Source organism: Coffea eugenioides, chromosome 11, assembly GCF_003713205.1.
Source record: "Coffea eugenioides isolate CCC68of chromosome 11, Ceug_1.0, whole genome shotgun sequence".
Taxonomy (NCBI): Eukaryota; Viridiplantae; Streptophyta; class Magnoliopsida; order Gentianales; family Rubiaceae; genus Coffea; species Coffea eugenioides.
The window spans coordinates 48,963,550-48,979,032 of NC_040045.1; the positions used below are offsets into that span (position 1 = coordinate 48,963,550).

The 15,483-nt window shown below is 36.0% G+C and overlaps 2 protein-coding genes across 3 annotated transcripts; both read left to right on the top strand.

Annotated features, from left to right (window-relative positions):
• The first annotated feature begins 576 nt into the window (after positions 1–576).
• Positions 577–1,999, top strand: LOC113754471 (transcription factor MYB59). The gene is made up of 3 exons (XM_027298900.1): positions 577–721; positions 1,110–1,239; positions 1,382–1,999. Exons 1-3 carry the CDS (start codon positions 577–579, stop codon positions 1,869–1,871), a joined length of 765 nt encoding a protein of 254 aa, XP_027154701.1. The 3' UTR covers positions 1,872–1,999.
• Positions 2,000–10,156: 8,157 nt separating this feature from the next.
• On the top strand, positions 10,157–15,211 carry LOC113753950 (developmental protein SEPALLATA 1-like). 2 transcript variants are annotated; one of them, XM_027298227.1, is made up of 8 exons: positions 10,157–10,620; positions 12,700–12,778; positions 12,908–12,972; positions 13,129–13,228; positions 14,090–14,131; positions 14,212–14,253; positions 14,596–14,735; positions 14,831–15,211. In XM_027298227.1, exons 1-8 carry the CDS (start codon positions 10,436–10,438, stop codon positions 14,913–14,915), a joined length of 738 nt encoding a protein of 245 aa, XP_027154028.1. In that variant the 5' UTR covers positions 10,157–10,435; the 3' UTR covers positions 14,916–15,211. The 2 variants fall into 2 exon arrangements, with proteins under 2 accessions (XP_027154028.1, XP_027154029.1); XM_027298228.1 differs by lacking the exon at positions 14,212–14,253.
• The last annotated feature ends 272 nt before the right edge of the window (positions 15,212–15,483 follow it).

Here is a 15,483-nt window from a genome sequence, read left to right on the forward strand (position 1 = left end):
CTTATTCTAATCCGCATTACCTGAATTAGCATCCCAGAACCTTCTTTAATGCTTCACAAATCACTTAAATATGCTTAAAGTATGCTGCTTAGCAATACCTTAATCACCATATGTTACGTAACGATTGGTCCTGAAAACCATTTTCCATGAGACGTACCGACAACCCACTATACATAAGCCTTGGCAATAAAGTATATGTTTATTGATTTTTAGAATGTACGGTGCAATTAATTACCTCGTGTTGCGGAATTGTAATTAATAGGGGAATAGTTGTCCTCAAGTTTTTTTTTGTTTTCCTGTGACAAAGATTTTGAAGATGAACGTGGTTGACCGTGATTGGTTCAGAATCTGACCAAGAACATTATGCAGCAACACTTGGCAGATATCTGGACTGATTTTATGATAATCAAAGAAGGAAAGCAGAGTTGGTTAAACTCATGATTATATTTAATTATTAACTACTACTCAGGTGACAAGCTGAAGATCAGGGTATAAATATAAGAAGGCATGTATGATTTCTGTCATACAATAGGAGACAGCATAACAAAGATTCTTACTGAAGCAGTTCGATCAAGGATGGTTGTTGGAATGATGGGTTGGAACGTACATGAGCAAGGGTGGTGGAGAAAAGGACCTTGGACACCTGAGGAAGATAAGCTGCTAAAAGAATATGTCAGCTTGCATGGCGAAGGAAGATGGAGTTCTGTGGCTAAGTCTGCAGGTATGTATCTTATACTGTATTAGTATGCAGCTCTCGGGTTTCAGGATTTGTGTTGTTATACATGCACAAATCACAAGGTGTATAAAACTGTACAAGAAATTTTCAATTTTTTTTCGAATAAATTCACCATATGCAAAATCCAATTCTTGCTAGTTAGTGCAGTCTTGCATGGCACCATCACAGACACGTACGATATACTGTTGGCGCACAAGCTCTTGGTAGTAAGAGTTTTTCCTCTGCCTATAATTCTAATGGAAAAGGCATAAAAAGCAATGCCAACGAGTTTTAGACCTATATATATATAGGCTCACTATATGGTAGTACAATATATAGTATAGTATATGCAGGAGATCGAAATCACAGTTTTGTCATTTATTTTGGTATGCAGGACTACGTAGGACTGGGAAGAGCTGCAGACTAAGGTGGGTGAATTATTTAAGACCAGGACTTAAACGAGGGCATCTAACCCCTCAGGAGGAGGGCATCATCATCGAACTTCATGCCTTGTGGGGTAACAAGTAATGAACTTGTCCTCCTCCTTGTCGTTTAACCTCAGCAAGTTCCTTTTGAGTTTTTAATAGAGGGATATTAATTTAAAGAAGTAACTCTCATCTTATGCATCATTAACTCTTCGCCGGCTTTATGTTTATATATGCACAGATGGTCAACCATAGCTCGATACCTGCCAGGAAGAACGGACAATGAAATAAAGAACTATTGGAGGACCCATTTCAAGAAAAAGGGAAAGCCTTCTGAAAAGAAAGATAGGAGAAGATTACTTAAACAGAAGATGGAACAAGATGAAACTGGCACCGGAGCTAAGGCGTCGCCCCTGTCAGAGGTAACAAGCGAACGGACTCTCTCTCCGGAGCTACAAGCCCAGCAAGAATTTTCAACGCTACCGCTACATCCAGTAATGGAAAATCCACAATTGCCTGTGCTGTATCAAGAAGCGGATTCATGGTCGGACACCAATATTCTCATGGATGGTTTATCGGGGTGGCTATGGAATTTTGATGATCAAAATGGTAAAGGGGTACAAGCTAATAATGATTGCAGCAAAATGACCAACAAAAATCAAGCCTCTTTTGCTCCTTGTTCCTTTGGATTTGATAATGTCGACGTGCAAAATGGAGGATACATTTATTAGCTAGCCAGAGAAATCTAATATCTAGTTGTCGTGTTGGGCTTTGCTAAGTTAGAACTTGCTTTGTCTTCTAGGGTTATATATAACTAGAACGAGACTAGAGTATTGGTTGATTAACCAAAATAACTTTGCTAAGGATTTGATGTTTTTCATGAGTTGATGGATGGTACCTCAAGTCAAAATACTTGGTCTATGCCTCTTTTGTCTCAGTTCTCAGGTCTTCACTAAGACCTCTCGTTCGAATTTGGATTGTCTGAAACAAAAGGACATGCAAAAATATATATATATATATATATTAAGAAAGTTAAGAAAATAATTTGGATTGTATTGGGTTTTCGGCCACTCGCATTTTCTTGTACAATTTGATGGTGTGGTTGAAAGTTTAAGAAGATGATGAATGCGTCTAAATAACAAAACCTATTTTTGCTCAAAATCCATTTTCTTTTACCATTTAAAGAGACCAAAGAGAACGCGCACTTCTTTTTAGTTACGTCTCAAAATTCCAACCTGATCAAGCAGGAAACATATATATCTTAATTCACGGTCAAATAGACTGCTTCTCCATCTAGCATATCATGCATGCTACGACCAAATCAAGGTCCAGTGCTCCAAAAGGTAAGAGAGCAAAGCAAAGCTTTAGAATCTTTTCGTGCATTATGGGTCCTAAATATATCATGTTCTAAATGGGAAAAAAAGATTAAAAAAAAAACCTCTAAATGAAAGAGACAACTAAACGGCCCCGTGATGATGACTTGTTAAGTGGACACGTCTCGTATCTTGCCACGCTTGCTCATCGACACGAATTCTTGAATGTGCAACTGGTGTGGTCATGGTGGCATACAACTCAAGACTTTTAATACTTGAAATTTTAGCATTGTAACCACGGAGTGGTCTAGTGGTAAGCGAACTCTTAAGAATTTCTTTGGTCTTGGGTTGGATTCGAATTTTACTCAGAACTTGAATCCTCGTGATTCGCCCGGGTGCATTGCATAAGGTTGCAGCGTACTGCTCCAATTTGGTGTGTCGGCTGGGGTCCTAAGTGGTTTGAGTCCCGTGATTCGCCCGGGTGCATTGCATAGGGTTGCAGCGTACTTCTCCAATTTGTTGTGTCCGCTAGGGTCCTAAGTGGTTTGAGTCGGAGCATATTTCGGATTACCTGAAAAAAATTTTAGCATTCGTCGAGGGCGACTAAAAGAATTAATCAGCCTACGTATTGGGACTTTATTTTTTTATTTCTAATATCTATTGGGACTTAGCTAACAGAAGTTGCGTAAATGGTAAATATACGTAATTAGTAGCGTCTTCCTTTTCATTTCCATTGGCCATGTGGGAAGTTAAAGGCTACATTTTGGGTATAAGATCGACCCCTTGCAAAGGTTCCACATTCCGCTGTGAAGGAAGGAGAACTCCTTTTCTACTACTTTCTCTTTCAAAAGACAAGAGTACAGATTCCCGAAATTTCATCATGCAATTAGATAAAAAATTACTGCGATATATGGAGTTAGTTCTATTTGTTAGTTAGCGTATCTTTTTTACTAAATACAAAAGAGAATAAAAAGATTTCCATTTTTTAAAGTAAATCTCAAGCTGAGCCCATAGCAATATGTTGTTAAAGAGCGGCACAAATATTAGGGTCAATTACATTAACCCTTCAAAGTTTAGGGGCATTTGCCCATATATTGGAAGTTAAATTTGTTTCACTTAACCCCTTTGATAATAGGTCAATGGAAGTTTATCGTAAAAAGATTGAACATACAAATACGCCTTGACATTTATAGAGTTCTTTTTTCTTCCCCTACATCTCCTTTCATTTTTTTTTTCTCTTTTGATTCAAGGGACGACTCTAAACTTCACAAGCAAAAAAAAAAGGAGAAAAATATGAGAGTTGAACTAAAAAGTGGTTTAAAATTTAACCCTTCAAAGTTTAGGGCAGTGGCGGAGTCAGAAAAAATTTTCAGTGGGGGCAAAAACAACACTAAAATTTTTTACTTACTATTTTTCTAGTTTTTTAAGCAAAAAAAATTTCACCAACAAGTTGAAATAAAAAGTCTTTTTTTAGCTTACTTTAAATGGAACTTTCTGGTCCACATATTCTTTTAGAATATTAGTTCATAAACCAACTTAGAAGATCACGTAATTCTTTCACTTCCTTCATAAGAAAACTTCGAGACACACTTGAGATTATATCAAAATTCTATGAATATTATAGAAGTTTAAGGGGGGAGTGGGGCCGTGCGCCCACCTTAAATCCGCCACTGGTTTAGGGGCATTATATATATTGGAAGTTTAAGGACTATATATTGGAAGTTAATTTTGTTTCACTTAACCCCTTTGATGATAGGTCAAGGGAAGTTTATCGTCAAAAAGATTGAACATACAAATATGCCTTGACGCCCAATTCAGGATAACTCGAGTGGTTTCGTTGCTCCTCTTTAGGATATGACGACCACAGTTTGAGTCTCAGGGATATCGTGTTCGAGGGAATTGAGCCTCTCCTTTCGGGGGCCCGAATACCCCCTGTGTCGGAAAAAAAAAAACAAATACGCCTTGACATTTATAGAGTTCTTTTTTTCTTCCCCTACATCTCCTTTCATTTTTTTTAAAAATTTTCTCCTTGTTCTTCCCCTACTATGGATCTTGCAGTGATCAATGTCACTACCATTTAATTTAGCTGGATCTTGGTTTCTACCTTTAGTCCTCCTCCGCCCCTCAATGGTCCTTGAAATGAAAATTACCAGCAGGCTTACAGCCAAAATTCGTGATGTCAAATTTCCAATACGGGCAACACAACAGTAAGGAAAGAAAAGGCCCAACCCCTCTTATCCCCACCGGCCCGCTATATATATATATATATATATGTATATACACTTTTTTTTGGTTCAATCCTGTTACTTGGGCCCCTTCCCTTTCCGCAGTCTAATTATTGCACAGTGTTTAGTTCAGCCATCACGCGCCGACTTCTGTCATGCAGCCATGAAGAAGACCGTCAACTGACAGTCACCCGTAATATCTTGACACGTGTACACGAGGCGGCGGGTTACTGTGCTGTCGACGCCGAAGATACTACTGTAAGTGTAAGAGCCATAGATTTTCCAGCTCGCCTCCGTTTGTCAGCATCACCTGCCACTGTACACTGGAGCTTATTAGAATCTGACCCGTAAACGACAATTTTTGGACCTCTGCAATGGTTGTTGCACCGTAGCAGACGAGTACACACAAGATATAGCGAGGTCCTTGAAAAGACTCGTATTCATGTGGCTTGTCTACAACCTTGAATGTACGATGGTTGTTGCTCTGTTCCTCTCTCTCTCTCTCTCTTTTTTTTTCCCCCTTACATATTTTGTATTATTTGTAATTGGATCTTTTGTCCAATGAAATCTCGTAATTAATCCTAAATAACAAAAGAAATGTACTTCAATTATGTTAATCAAAGAAATTAAGTAAGATGACCCTCGTTTAGTATTTCATAGTTCCTTAATCCCATTTGTATTGCTAAACAAGGCAACTTCATCAATAACATCACAATCGTAAAGTAAATAATTTTGTCTGTAGCTGTTCTGTTCTTTCAACAGCTACAGACTTAAAGTTGACAACTGCAAGAGAAAACTTTCTTTTCTTTTCTTTTTTTCGTCAAAACAAGAGAAAACTTTCTAGAGTGACAAATTTCTGCCCAATGGATCATCATTCATCACGAAAGGGGAAGACGGATTACCTTTCAGGATACTGTAGGGCGAGAATCTGAGGGAGAAGAGGCCATAATCCTCAGCCCTAGTTCTTTTTTTTTTCTTTTTTTTTTTTGAGCAAAGTCCTTAGCAATATTTATTGAGAACTAAATGTGATATGACTTTCTATCAAGAAGCAGGAGTATGATTTAGTCGTTATTTAATTTGAAATCTGGAAACGTTTTCTTAGGTGCATCAAAATATGACTGTATTTTGATGGAGTATATGGTTTTTATCCTCATTCGTGAACGTTAAAAAAAAAAATTTTTTGGGTGGTATCTAGGTACACGAGGCCTTGAAGAGAGAGTGGCCAAGTGTATATTATAAGCAACAGCTGCAAAGTTTTTGTAAGCCCTCCCAGCTTCGGTCTTATAATTTTTGGTTAACTCTTTCAAGTATTAAGTCAGGATCCTTCAAATGTAGTCGTCACTCGCTTGTAAATTACTCTGATTCAAAACTTGAACAAAAATTCACCAGTTTATTTTTTGGAACCTTTCCCAATTGGGAAGAAAAGCGCACGCAATTACACACAGGAAAGACGGAAGTTCAATCTTGATATACGTACGTTAGACTTCAATCACCACAAAATCTATCTGTAAATCCTTAATTTATTGATAGTGCTGTTAAACAAAACTAGCAATTCGAAAACTCGATTGAACTCGACTCGATAAGGTTCGAACACAACTCGTCAATTTTAGTAAACGAGTTGAGTTTGAGTTAAAAATTTACTCGATTAATTAACGAGTCGAGTAAGTTCGAATCTTTTGTTATTCAAATAACTCGTTTGGCCTCGATAAGGAAGGACATATATATCATTTTACAAGTTAAAAAAATAAAAATTGAAAATTACAGATTTTTATTGTGATCAATTCACACGAGTTCGAGCTCAAACTCATGCGAACTCGACTCGTTTGTGATAAATGAGTGGAGGTCAAGCTCAAACTCGAGTCATGTGTCCCATTGGCGAATCAAATTCGAGCATACTTCAAGACTCGTCCTATTAGTGGAGCGAGCTCGAATCTGGCTCGAGTTAAGCTCAAGCTCGGCAGTTAAATACTCGACTCGATTAACAGCACCATTTATCAAGACTAGATTAAGTTTACGAATTTAGAAGGCATTGCATCCTCCGCTTTTTCTTTATCAATTGGGGTTTTCACGCAATTGTCAGCCGTCGCTTTACGTTTTCACTCATTGTTAGCTAAGTATGACCAGACAATTGTGGATGCTTGAATATTGACTGCACTGGTTTTTTTGGACGTGATGATATTATTGGCACCAAAAGCGAACATGATGTGATAAAGATACATATGCTAAGTTCGTGAAAGCTAATAAAGAGAGCGGAATATTTCATTTTCTCTAAACTTAACATTTTGATAAATGTCGATACTTTTTTGGTTCAAAATATGTATATTATGCTGCTGCGATCAATCAATTTAAGCAGATTACTAACTACTAATTTCATACGTGTGGTCAAAATCGAGATCCTAGAATTTAGAGATACTGGATTCAAATTCTTCTTTCTTCCTCCTGCTTCTTAAATCTCACTTATCTACTATTAGTAGTTAAAAAAAAAAAAAGAGATTCACTGAGAGAAGGTATAAGATAGAACCACGAAAGAAATTGCACGGGAAATTTTTTAATAAGTAAAAAATTATCACATGATATCTTCGTGCCACCTTTTTAGTGGCAATTTAATATCACTTCTATATTTATGCCAAACGTTTAATTGTCATGTGCTGTTTACTTAAATTTTTTTTTTTTTTTGTTTTACTCTTATTTAATAAGTGGGATTGAAACTAAATTTAGCATCAAATATAATTAAAAGGTCGAGGAAAATAGGGTGTGCCGCACTTAATAATGGAGTGCATGGTTACAGCTGTTTAATTAGACATAGAGGAGTTGTTATTAAATACCACAATTGTACTCCACCAATAAACGTCGAAGATTTTGACAAAAAAAAAAAAATAAAATAAAATAAACGTCAAAGAAGAATGCAGCCTTTGTGGTTTCATTTTTTGATACGATGGGGAAGAATTTGATGCGAAAGAAAAGAAGGCTTAAGGCGCTGTCGCGGAAATTGGCACGTGGACTCCTGTACGTACCGATTAACGTTTTGAGTAGATAAGCATCTAGATATCCATTAGGCACCGGAGGAGACAATTAATTATTATTATTACTTGGTTACTTGGGTGGGACCTTCAAGTGTACGGTAGGATTCTGTTTGTATCATACGTCAGAAAATGCTACAGTATTTCTTTTTTCTCTTTAATGCTTCGTGACATTTATCATACGTCAGAAACGCTTTATAAAGTGAAATTATAAAAGCTCTAATTGTAACCGCATGCTTGAGGAAATGCGGGGATGCAATGCAATTGTGTTACTCTTTGAATGAAGTACAGAAATAATGTGGAATACAAGCTTAAAAATCCTATAAAGCTTAACAATTCGCTAATTAACAAAAGGGATTATCGGGCTTCATATATATATATATATATGTATGTATGTATATATGTAGAATGTTGGGTGGTGAAATTGTTCGAAGTTCAGAAACAGTGAGAATGCAATTGCGATCTTATGTGTTACTATTCAGTGCTAAATTTAACGTCAATCCCACTTATCATATGAAGATAGAAGAAATTTAAATAAATAACACGTGACAAGTTAAATAAACAGGACATTTGGTATAAATATAGAAGTGCCACTGAATTACCACTAGAAAAGTGATACTGAGGATCGGATGTGGTCAGAATGACCGTGGATTCGGCATTAGCTTTTGACATGGATGCCAATAAAAGATCAATGCGGTTGCTTGTAGTAGTATAATTTACACTTCAATTACCAAACGTGAAATTCAGCAAAAACTACTAATTGATGCTTATGTCCAACTTCTAATCAAAACTCATGCTCCTGCGAATCACCAGTGGGGTACAAAACTGTGTAAATTTGAGTTCAAAGCACCACGCTGAAGATTAGACATACATTTGTTATTATCATCAAATGTTTAATGTATTCTTCCTCTTTCTTTCTCTTGTTTATGTATTTGAGTTTTTTGTTGGGTTTATTCTTTTGGGACTTCTTCGGCTATGCGCACATCAAGAACTAAATTAACAGCCTTTGAATTGCAAATTAGGAAATAGCACCCTTACATTTCGAATCACTTCACAACTTGAAAACCATATGTTTAAACAATTCGTACGTTTGTAAAGTAACATTGACTTGACTTGATTTGGTCTTTTACCAAACACAATTTTTTGTCTGGACGGAAATGCAACTGATACTCACTTGGATTTGTCATTCTTTCTTTCTTTTTTTTTTTTTAAAAGGCAGGATTTGTTGAATCATATGCCCTATCAGGACTAACCATAATTGATTGGTACGCATTTTCAATTAAAAACTCAAAGAATTGGCTTATAATTAGTTGAAAAAAGAGCTACCACGATCTCAAATATTATCTAAATAAGGGGAAAAAAGAGTTTTTGTCACTTGAAATTAAGATTAATAGCTTTTTTTTGTTGTTGTAAATTTCACTTGCTCATGTACCACAGTATCGTTATAAATATGAATTAAATACTATATACACTATCAATATAAATTTTTTTTACATAATCACGTATAGATATATGATACATGAGCAAAAAAAGAACTTAAAATTTAAACCGTGATAATATAGCATTCATCTAAACATGTTTGTATAAAAAAAATTTCTGCACTAAATAGTTTATGAAATTTAATCCCTATAAAATATTGGTAAGACCGTGGACAAAACAATTTGCGTGCTTAGTGAAGTAATTAAATGACTAAATCAGCGCAACGGATCTTCTGTCCCACACCCTGTGCCACTCTTTGTCCCACTTTTTATTATATTATTATTTCTCCTACGTAAATATCATGTTTTAGTTCTTTTTTTTTCCTTAAGATTCAATAACTATTAATTGAATAAAAAATAAATACAACAGGTTCAAAAAAGCAATACATAATAGAAAATTAAAAAATACAGCAAAAAAATCATAAAAAATCTCATTTTTTATGCATTTTGATTTTTTGAGTTTGTTAAATATTGTGTATTACTCAATTAATAGTTATTGAATCTTAAGAAAAAAAAAACTAAAACATGATATTCATGTATGAGAAATAGTAATATAATAAAAATGGGATAGAGAGTGACACAGGATGTGGGAGAGAAGATCCGTTGCGCTAAATCAGCAATGAGTGGGAAAGTAATTTAACCTTTTTTTTTTTTTTAAGGAAGAAAGCAATTTAACCTCAGTGACGACTGCCAGATTTTTCTGGAGACTAGACATAATCTCAACCCGAATCAACGACAACCACGGATTTCCCGCGCGCGTGCCTTCACGTTGTTTGATTTCAATGCAAAGCCGAACGTCGTGTCATCCACGCTTTATTACATAATCCCACCTTAAACTCCAAATGTACAGGGGGTCCAAGGACATGAAACCCATCAAACCAAACCAAAGTAGAAACACAGAAAAAGGGACTCCAACCCTAAAGCTTTTGATCCCTCTTGTCTTTCCATCCAGATGCTAATCCTGAGGTTAAAGCTCAAACCCCAATCCTGAAGAGAAGTACAAGGAAAGAGAAGAAGCAATCCCAGATTCCCATTTCTTCCCCTTTTCTCTCTTTCTAACTACAAACATAAATACATTACTACAATTTAGGGTTTGTATATATCTTCCTTGTTTCTTGCATAGTTTTGGTTGCAATTTGTGAGAAGTATAAAGGATCTAAGACTAACCCAGAAGAAGAAAGGTTATTGTTGAGTAAAGATATATACTTTCACAGACATAGATATAAACAAGGGCTTGTGACTGCTGAGAAGTGTTGACCATGGGTAGGGGGAGAGTGGAGCTGAAGAGAATAGAGAACAAGATAAATAGGCAGGTTACGTTTGCTAAGAGGAGGAATGGACTGCTCAAGAAAGCTTATGAGCTCTCAGTTCTGTGTGATGCTGAGGTGGCCCTCATCATCTTCTCTAACCGGGGCAAGCTTTATGAGTTCTGTAGCAGCTCCAAGTATATTTCTTTCTCTTTTTTACCCATCTTCTGAGAACATATTCATACTAACTTTTGGTTTGTTGATTTTGGTTTTTTAGATGCATAATGAAGTCATTCCCTTTGGGTTCTTATAAATGTATCTTTTCTATTTTTAGGCTCTAAAAAAGAGTTTTGAGCTTGAGCTAGTTTTCAGTATGATCAAAATCGGATCTGCAACACCAATCAGATAGACATGTTTTTGGCTCTGAAAAAGAGTTTTGAGCTTGACCTAGTTTTTAGTATGATCAAAATTGGATCTGCTACACCAATCAGATGGATATGTTTTTGTTTGGATGGTCTTTTTTTATTTTTTTTCCTCCTTCAATTGTTTACTTTTATTTATTGTGTCCGTTCAAATTTTGGCAAAATTTCCCCTTTATTTTAAGCAAACTAGGTCCCAGTTCAAGTTCTAGGGTTTCTAGTTTCTTGAAAAGTTAAGCTTGTGATTTCCAGTTGGAAAATTTCTTGGGACGTAGAGTACATAAACGAAATAGTTCGTGTTGATCTAACAGATACTGAAGAAAAGGATCTTCTAAGGGGTTGGGCCGGGGGAGGAACAAGTGAATCCCTAAAAATTTGTTATGCTGGCCTGAAATACTGCGGTACTTGTAATTACTAGTGTTCAGATGTTACGTCAAGCTCTTTGATGAAGGAGCTTGAAAAGAGTTTGAGAGAACTAAGTCTTCTTGGAACATGTGATTTTCAGATTTCAAAGAAACCTTCCTTATTGACTGGCTGGTGAAGCTGTGTTCTTTCTTAAATTTTGGGTCCCCTAAACTTTGGGTGACAAGGTTTGAAGTTGATAAAATTGTCGTGCTTTCTATTTTTTGATATGTTTAGTTAAATTACTTTTGATTTTTTTTTTTAATATTATTTCCATCTTTATCTATATTTCGTACTAAATTTAAATTTAAAATTTGAATTTTCAAGGATAATTTTGAAAATAAATTCATTAACATCGCCATCAAATCACTATTTCTAAAAAGTTGAAATTCCAAAATACGACAAATAATTGGGACAGATGGAGTACTGGCTACTGCCGATAGAAAGAAAGACCAGAAAATCTTATGCATTAGAACTTTAGCACCAATTTATTATCATCCGTCTTGCTTTAAAATGAATATTGTGCTAGGCCAAAAGGTTAATTCTATTGGATTTTCTCTTGTTCATTTTGATGATGTTTGTTAAAAGTGCCTTCAGATGATCCTATGTGGAGTGTCGATGATGAAGACTGGCAATTATATATCTTGTGATTTGTGATATGAATTATTTGATTGCCTAAGAATGTACACGGTTTGGCAAATACAGCAACATGCAAAGTCGAGCACATAATACAAGAGACTTGAAAATGTATCAACAAACTTAGCTATGGGGTATTAAGAAGAATCGTCAGATCAAGAATCGAAACACCACAAAGAATAATAACACAATGTGCTTCAACTCGCAATAGATTTGTTGAAAATGGTGAATAAACACCAGCCCCACCTGCCTTCTATAATTTAGGACTAGGGTCAGCTTTGAAATTCTCCATTGTTAAAAAGCACCCCATATTTGTATACTGCATTTTATTACAATGATGTATTGTTTCCACAAAGCTCACTATCTGTACTTTTCTTGATGTATTGATTGAGTGATTCTGTATGCTTTATCGTTAGTTAGATTTATGCTGTGAATGTTTAAGATCTTGATTCGATTGGTTTCATTTGACTTTACGATATTCATTCTTGGCTTTTCCCCCTTATAAATATTTGTGGTTTTTTATGCCTCCATGCATAATCAATCCCCTCTCCACATAAAATTGAAGCAATATGATTCAAAGTTTTTTGGGGCTCCAGCTGCCTGAGATAAAATCCTAATAATATTTTAAAAAAAGAACCAATATCCATGCTGTTGAGTTTTGTTGGGAGCTATTGCTCAGTTAAGGAAAGGAAAATTCTACTCCTGGATCAGGAATTCAATGACAAAATGCGGAGTACCTCAGAAAGTAGTAGGGATATCAACAACAGGTTTTACGTACGCCTTATCTGATCACATCTTTCTGTGTAAATTGTACTTCAGCATGCTCAGGACTCTTGAAAGGTACCAAAGATGCAGTTATGGAGCAGTAGAAGTCAGCCACTCAGCCAAAGAGATTGAGGTACCATATATAAGCATCACTTGGCCCATGCTTGTACAGTTATTCTGACGACAATTTAGTTTAATGTGTAAAAACCTACAGTTTGTCATTTATTTGCGTGATTTTTTATAAATTTGTTTGATTATAAAGCAAAGCAGCTACAAGGAGTACCTGAAGCTGAAAGGCAAATATGAGTCACTACAACGATATCAAAGGTAATAGTATACGGCTTGCACCGTAGATTACTGACACACATGCAGTTATTTTCCAAAACATGTCGGTGGCTGACTCAAAGTTTTTCTATTAGACAAATTTCAGTATTAGTACTTTATTTGTTACTGTAACAAATTTCATGACCATTCACATTCCAGACACCTTCTTGGAGATGACTTGGGACCGCTAAATATAAATGATCTCGAACATCTTGAACATCAACTAGAATCATCCTTGAAGCTTGTAAGGTCCACAAGGGTAAGGAAATTCATTAACCCTTCATGTAGCTAGCAAATGAAATATTTCCATGTTTGTCCTGTAGCTTCTGACCATTTTCGTGCCTACATCATTGTTAAATAGAAACAAGGAAAATAGTGCCATTAATAACTGTAAAATTAAACTACAAGATGGATAGCTAATACTTGGGGGAATTTGTTCGCAATATTGATTTATAATGGTGAAATGTTGAATTTGTTCAGCCAGCATTACTATACTTTTGCATGTCAATCTACTTGCCAAATTGGCCTTGTGATCCCACTGCCTACTATTTCCATGCATCTTAAACTATAAAAAAGGGCCTGTCAACTTAATCTGCTCTGGTTATGTTCCTAAATGAAGATTTGGAAGGCTAGAACAGATACCTTGAAGTCATTAATAGGATGTTGCAAATCTGCAAATTGGTTGATGTGCCAATCCAAAAGCAAAGAAGTATGACTTGTTTCCTTTTCAGTATCATCACAAGTTCAGCAAGATGTATTCCATTTACAAATAAGTACTAATATTTGACAAAGGTTACAGATCTGTTGCAACTTTGTAGCTCCAAGTTTAACACTTAGTTCTGCTTTCTCCTAGTTTACTAATTTTTGAACACTTAAGACTTCATAAGAAATGTAATGTACAACAATCATGTTAGCATACAATGGAGAAGTATGGCAACATAAAAGGTTTGGACCCGGCAAATATGTAACATCTGCTTGAAGTAGGGCTTGGATGAAGGGTTCCTAGACACAAGCTAAAGATCCAATCTTTTGACCGAATATTAAGGATGCGCCTTCTCTTTCCTCTAATTCTGCGCACTGTAGTGCTTGCATTTGACGGTTTTTGTTGTTTCATTTACAGACACAAGTTATGCTGGATCAGCTTTCTGATCTCCAAACAAAGGTATCTAAATCTGCACTGGACAATTTAATTTGTAAGGTTTGATCTACTCCTTTTATTGACATCAGAATTTTGGGCTACAGGAGAAGTTGTGGCTTGAGGCTAATAAGGCATTAGAAAGGAAGGTAGTGACATACACGTGGTTGTTTATTTTGATATTTGTCCGTTCCATGGCGAAAAGCCTAGACAAAATATGTTACCCTATGTCTGATATTGTGAACTTGGTTGCCCCTTATGTCTTGCATGCATGTATGCTTCTGAAATAGTTGCTCTGTTCAATTGCTAACTAGGAGAACTGCTCATATTGAGTTCCCTTGGTGCAGTTCGTTTGAACCTATCCTTTTAATTGATTAGACAATTTTTTCCTTGACAATTGTTTCCTGATTAGAGCTTTTCAAGATACTGGTTGTATACGGCTTTTTGGTACCCTAATGCAAACCTTATAACGCCAAGAGTTTTTTTCCCAGCTGGAAGATATTTATGCTGAGAATCACCTTCATCAGTCGTGGGGAGGTGGTGGTGAGCAGAGCAATACATACAGCCAACAGCATTCTCAATCTCAGGGGTTTTTTCAGCCCCTGGAATGCAGCTCAGGCTTGCAAATTGGGTAAGTTTCAGCTACATATACAGATGATCTTCTCAACTCAAGTCCAGCACCAGATCATCATCCTTTTCTGTTGGTTCACTATTTTGTTAATTCAGGTACAATCCTGCAAGTTCAAGCCAAATAACTGCAGTGACTAATGCTCAAAATGTCAGTGGATTAGTTCCGGGCTGGATGCTTTGACAAATTAATCTCCAGATCAATATTCCAACCCCGGTCCATTTTCTTTCTAAAGTGAAGATATATGCTGATGGTTTCCCCTTGTACGTAAGCCTGTAATAAATTATGCAGCTATCAATGATTAAAACGATAGTATTTGTCAGTCCAGTCCAACAAGAACGAATTTAAGTACGAGATCAGGTAGATCATGCTACCTGGTTCTAGTGTTATAAGAAGGTGTATTTGACATCAAGTGTATTGGCAAACAAATTTTATTTCGCAGAGTTATCTGCGTAAAATATGGAGTTCATTTCGGTGCACTCTCAGCAATGGCTTCTGTTTTCCTTCAGTTTTAATCCATTAATAATGCTCTGTCCCTCGGACTAGGGAGGCATACGTGCAGAAGTTCTTTCCCTGTTGGGATTTATTCTCTCTCTCTCTCTCTCTTCTTTCATTTTTTAATATAACCCTCTTCATTCTTTCAATTTGGTTTCGTGAAGGTATCCATTTCTTTCACAGATTGGAAAGTATTAGGGATTTTGGGATTCGTTTCGATGGATTAATGGTTTTCACAAGAAATATTTAAGTACTA